Here is a 5,229-nt window from a genome sequence, read left to right on the forward strand (position 1 = left end):
AACTTTTGAAGGAAAGACTGAAAGACATGGTGGAAAATGTGATAAAATGCAACATGACTCTCTGTAGGACTGCCTTATCCCCATTTACCACTATACCAATCTTTGTGTTATTCAAGTTTTATCAGCAATGATTTTGCATTTATTTCGTTACCTCACTGATAAAAATATTGAAGAGCATCAGGCCAAGTACTGAGTCCTGTAGAACCCCACTAGAAACACCCTGATTTGATTAATCTCCATTGACTATTTTTGGAGATCTGTGAGTTAGCCAGTTCTTAATTAATTTAACATATTCTTTATTAGTATTGAATATTGCTAATTTTTTAATCCGCATGCTATGCAGTACCAAGTCAAACCCATCGCAAACATCTAAATATATTACATGTATACATTTATCTTTATCACCCAAACTTGTAATGAGGTTGAGCTTTTCAAAACTGTCCAGAGCACGTAAGCAAATATTTTCTTAAAGTTAAAGGATGTGTCTAAAACCCCTGGGCTGCTCTGCAAACCTGAAGCTAAATTTGGGGCACCAGGCTCACAGTTCAATCAATGACTTCAAATAGCACACACCCTTCCTAGTTTAACCTGAATGACACAGCAACGTAAAAATGCTATAGTTGCACATCCTTAATCCTGCCGAGTCACTGAGTCAGCTAGCACTTGGAGAATGATTTGGTTTTCCTTTGATTTAGAAAGTTCATGAAGTTTACCACATAAATATAAGCAGAAGTCCATGTAGCAGCGTTCTCTCTCTGAAATCTTACCCCACAATCCCAAAACCCAAGACAAAGCGGCTGGTTTATTATTCAGATATGTCATGTTGTTTTCTTTTAACTCACAGAGTCCAACGCTTTCACATGCATCAAGATAATGAAGTTTTAAAAAGACAATGATTCTTCATTATGCATTTTTAGCTAAAATAAATGCATTTCAAGTTCCTCCCACCAAGAGGTGACTTTTGTAATTATCTGGTCCATATTTGAGGACCATATTTGCTGACACTCAGTTTCCAATTTTTTTTTTCCTGTACAGTATGTTAAGAACTTGACTTTTGTATTAAGGAAGCATGTTCTAATTTTAAGCAAGTTTCACAATCACATTTTTGGAAAGACCTTAATAAACTTCTCTTAATCAAACTGAGTCTTAATCAAATGTACTTGCAGCGTGACCAGTAAGTCTACAGCAAGCAATACAAACTTACAAAAATGTATACTTTACTGTCCTCCCTCACTAAAGTCTCTACAGACAAAAGACAATACAAACATCACACTGAAAAACATGGAATAAATTTAATTGAACATGAATATTGATTATAGCAGTTCAAGTACATTTACTTTTTGCAATTTGACTATGGATTTTATCTTACATAGGAAACACCCTTATACTTCCTGCAAAATGAAACCTCCACAGCAGCACCAGCCCAGGCCACCTTTCATTGCCAGGCCGTGAACAATTTAAACTGTAAATGCAAGCAGGAAAGTAATCTTTTAAAAGGAGGGAGAAAGCTGCCCGGGCTGTAAACTTTTACATGTGGCACGAAGGGCAAACCTTTTAGTCCAAATCATAGTGAGAAACCACTAGAACTGGATAAAATGCCTGAGAAAATGGGCAAAGTTCTATCTACCTAGCTGTCCTCTCAAAGGTGCAGTTCCTAGTTTGTTCCTCCCTTTTGGAGAAAGCTTTTTCGTTGAAATACATTGCAATGTTCCATATTCCAGTCAAAATTTAAATTAAAAAACAAACCATGAGTTTCTGTGGGAAAGACATCTAGTGACAAGAGTTATGCTCACATTTTACAGTTCAGGAACCAAGATGAGACTGCCCATGAGTCAGGACTAAAAATCAGAAATGGAAAGACTGTGGAATCGCCATCCCTGCGTTACAGTGGGAGGAAGGACCAGAGGAAGCCGTAATGCACGGAATGTGACAATAATTGCCCATTGCTTTAAATAAAGTGTTAAGATGAATCCATGACATGTTCAAGTCCACGCGCCGGTGCCTCTGGCTTCATGTTGGTACATGTTAAGAGCTGTGGAATGGTTGCACTGAGGAATCCTGGCCACCAGCTGGGATGGCCTCGCAGAGAGTCCCAGCTCGACTCAGGATGCTACTCATGAGAAACACGGTCCAGGGCTACGTAGAAGCTCTTCTTATCATCTAGGCAGTGCCAGCCAATCGGCCCAATCTCACAGTCTGCGCATATGAGGAACTTTACATTCCCAACGTCCTTGGTGAATCCAATATTCTCAAAGGAAAACATGTCATCTACGAGCCAGTGATCCTGGAGCACGTCCCCATCCAGAGAGTTGCTGGCAAGCAGGGCCGTCTTCTTCTTCATGGAGGGAAGGAAAAGCTATCAAGGAACAAAACATGGCATTAGCCATTTATGCACATGAGCCATTTACAAACATCAGCTATCACCTCTACAGGCTCAGCTCCAATGCACTCAGAGCTGCAGAGCAGACACAAAGGATGAGAGATAGCCCTGCCTCACAAGTAGGCACAGACTAAGAGACATGCCACAGACACACACAGCGATATAAATATAAGAAAAAAGCCACCACATGGTTGGGGGCAGCACAAGGAAACAAGGAGCCCGCAGTATGTTCAGCAGTGGTCTCAAGACACCAACAGCCTCCTTGGTCAGGCTGTTGTGCAGGTGGCCGGCCAAGGAGAGTTGTGAACAGGATCTGAAGGGTGATGACGTATCTGAAGGAGGACAATGAAGCAGGAAGGGGGCGTGGGGCTGGGGACTGGAGTCAGGGGCTGATCAGGAATCACTGCGGATACCAGGTGATCGGTCAGGGCCCCGATGATGGGGGCAGTGGGCGGAGCTGCGAGGTGCCAGGGCGCGGCCTGCTGACGGGGAGGATGGAGCCCGTCCCGGCGGGGGAAGGGGGAAGGCAGAAAGCAACCGCTGCCGGGCCGGGCCGGGAGCCCGGGCGAGGGGAGGGGCCGTACCTCTCTGCGCGCGAAGGTGGCGGCGCCGGGCAGCAGCACGCGCGAGCCGCAGCGCTGGCACAGCACAGCCTTGCGGTTGCGGCCCCGCGCGCAAACCAGCTCCTCCGCGCCTGGACTGCGAGGAGCCGCTGCTGGTTCCATCTCCGCGCAGGGCGCCGCCATGGCCGCGCAGGCGCATTAGTGCCGCCTCGGCACGCGCAGCAGGGGCCCGGGCGGGGCGAAGGTTCGCCTTGCGGGAGGCGGTGTGGTGGCGCAGTGGGCAGCGCTATGGGGCTATTGGCCTGGGGCAGAGGACTACCACGGGGGTGGGGATTGCTCCAGGAGCAGGGCTGAGTGGTTACGTAAACGCCATGGGGAGCTATACGTTGCGTGATCATATTTCCCAAAGGGAAAACAGGACACAGCATGGAGCTAGCCCCAGCCCCCACGCAGGGCTGGCCCGAACCTCCCCCTCTGAGGCTGGCCCAAGACACTCGGCCAAGTCCTCCTCTCCCCTGGGTGGGGCTGGCCCGAGTCGCTGGCTCAAACCCTCCCCTCTCCCTCACGTGGGGCTGGTGTCGCTGCTCACCCAAGCCCTGCCTCCCCCCTGCATGTTCCTCCACATCCCACTTTTTTGACAAAAGTGCGCATTTGTCCAGTTTGCTCTTGCCCACTGATCAGGTTGGCAAATGAGACAAATGCCCACTTTTGCCAAAAACGTTGGGACGGCCGGGACAAGGTTTAAAAAAGGGACGGTCTCAGCCAAAATGGGACGTATGGTCACCCTAGCTATACGCCTAGAAGTGGAATGAGGACAGAGCTGTGGCATGGGGTCACAGGCATGGGGCTATGGGGTAAGGGTAGGTTACATGTGATGGGTGTAGGGTGACCAGATCACCCAGGTGAAATATCGGGGGGTGGGGATGGGGCCGCAAAAAAAAAAAAAAGCTGCCGGAGCTCCACACCCCGTCCCCGCACCAGCTTGCCTTCGCCTGTCTCAGAGATACTCTGCCACAGCTCAGCCGCCGTGGGCCCGTGCCCGCCCCACTTGCCCCCCCACAAACACACACACACACACCCCTGCACAGACGCCGGTCACCCCGTCCCAGGCACACACACAGAGCCCTGCACAGCTCCACTAGTCACTAGACCAGCCCCTTTCTCAGCTAACAGCTCTGGTGTCCCCAGACCAAAGCTCCCCAACCCCCGACCACCCTGTGAGGAAAGCCAGTCCTCCTTTCCAGCTCCCCGGGGCCACTGGACTGTCTGGGACTTGCCCCCAGTCCAGATTCGAGTCCAACACACCCAGCAAGCAGCGCCCCGGGCCAACTTCCAGCGGTGGCTGGGCCCGCAGAGCCGAAGGGCGGCGCAGCCCAGCGTGGAAGGTGTCTCGGGCTGGGCGGCCCGCGGGGGCAGGTTTAAGAAACCCCTTCCCAGGCTGGGGGCTGCTCCGGCTGCCGGCGTGCAGGGCCGGGCTGGAGGGGGCCGGGCAGCGCTGGGCGCAGAGAGCGACGCTAAGACGCGGCGTTTGCGGGCCTGGGCTGGGCTCGGCTGCCGGCGGAGGGGCCCCGGGACAGCTCGAGAGGCAGGCGAGGTCCCGGGAAGACGCGCGGCCGCGGAGGGGCTGAGCTCCTGCCTCGACTCGGGAACCCCTGGCGCGGCGGCTGCAAACGCGTCTCGCTCGCCCCAGGCCGGGCCTCTCCCGCTGCCGCCGCTCACTACCCAGCCCAGTGCGCCTCATCCCTGCGGCAGGACAGGCAGGGGACTGGCTCCCCCACCCACTGAGGAAGAGGCTCTGCGCGCCAGCGGCCAAGCTCCGGCTTCCGGTCCCTCCTCAGTCACCCACCCCCCACGCTGAGCCAGCTGCGGCCAGGGGAGCAGACCGGGCTGGCTGCAGCGTGCCCAGAGAGTGCTTGGGGAAGAGGCGGGGTCAGGGCAGGGATCTGGAGAGGGATCCAATGGGGGAAGGAGGGGGCGGAGTCGGGGCGGGGGGGTGCAAGCGCCGGAGCGGAGGGCAAAATTGTTTGTCCAGTGTCCCGGCCGAACATCAGCCGGGACGCGGGACAAACAAACAGATATCGGGACAGTCCCGATAAAATCGGGACGTCTGGTCACCCTATCTTGCACACACATCGAGCCCTGACCCCAATCCAGGCGTGAGCAGGCAGACTCAGCCTGGCAGGATCCAAGTGTGGAGGGGATTAGTATGGGGGGATCCGGGTGTGGGGTGAGAGGGTTCTGTGTGGGGATATATGGGTGCAGCAGCTCTATGGAGGGTCCAGATGC

General features: G+C 53.1%; 1 protein-coding gene across 1 annotated transcript; it reads right to left on the reverse strand.

Annotated features, from left to right (window-relative positions):
* Positions 1-1,279: 1,279 nt before the first annotated feature.
* On the reverse strand, positions 1,280-3,293 carry RABIF (RAB interacting factor). Its single transcript, XM_034767762.1, has 2 exons — positions 2,965-3,293; positions 1,280-2,356 (listed from the first exon to the last, which is right to left on the reverse strand). The coding sequence occupies exons 1-2, from the start codon at positions 3,124-3,126 to the stop codon at positions 2,111-2,113; spliced, it is 408 nt and encodes a 135-aa protein (XP_034623653.1). The 5' UTR covers positions 3,127-3,293; the 3' UTR covers positions 1,280-2,110.
* Between the last annotated feature and the right edge of the window lie 1,936 nt (positions 3,294-5,229).

Source organism: Trachemys scripta, chromosome 4 (genome assembly GCF_013100865.1).
Source record: "Trachemys scripta elegans isolate TJP31775 chromosome 4, CAS_Tse_1.0, whole genome shotgun sequence".
In the NCBI taxonomy this organism is placed as follows: domain Eukaryota; kingdom Metazoa; phylum Chordata; order Testudines; family Emydidae; genus Trachemys; species Trachemys scripta.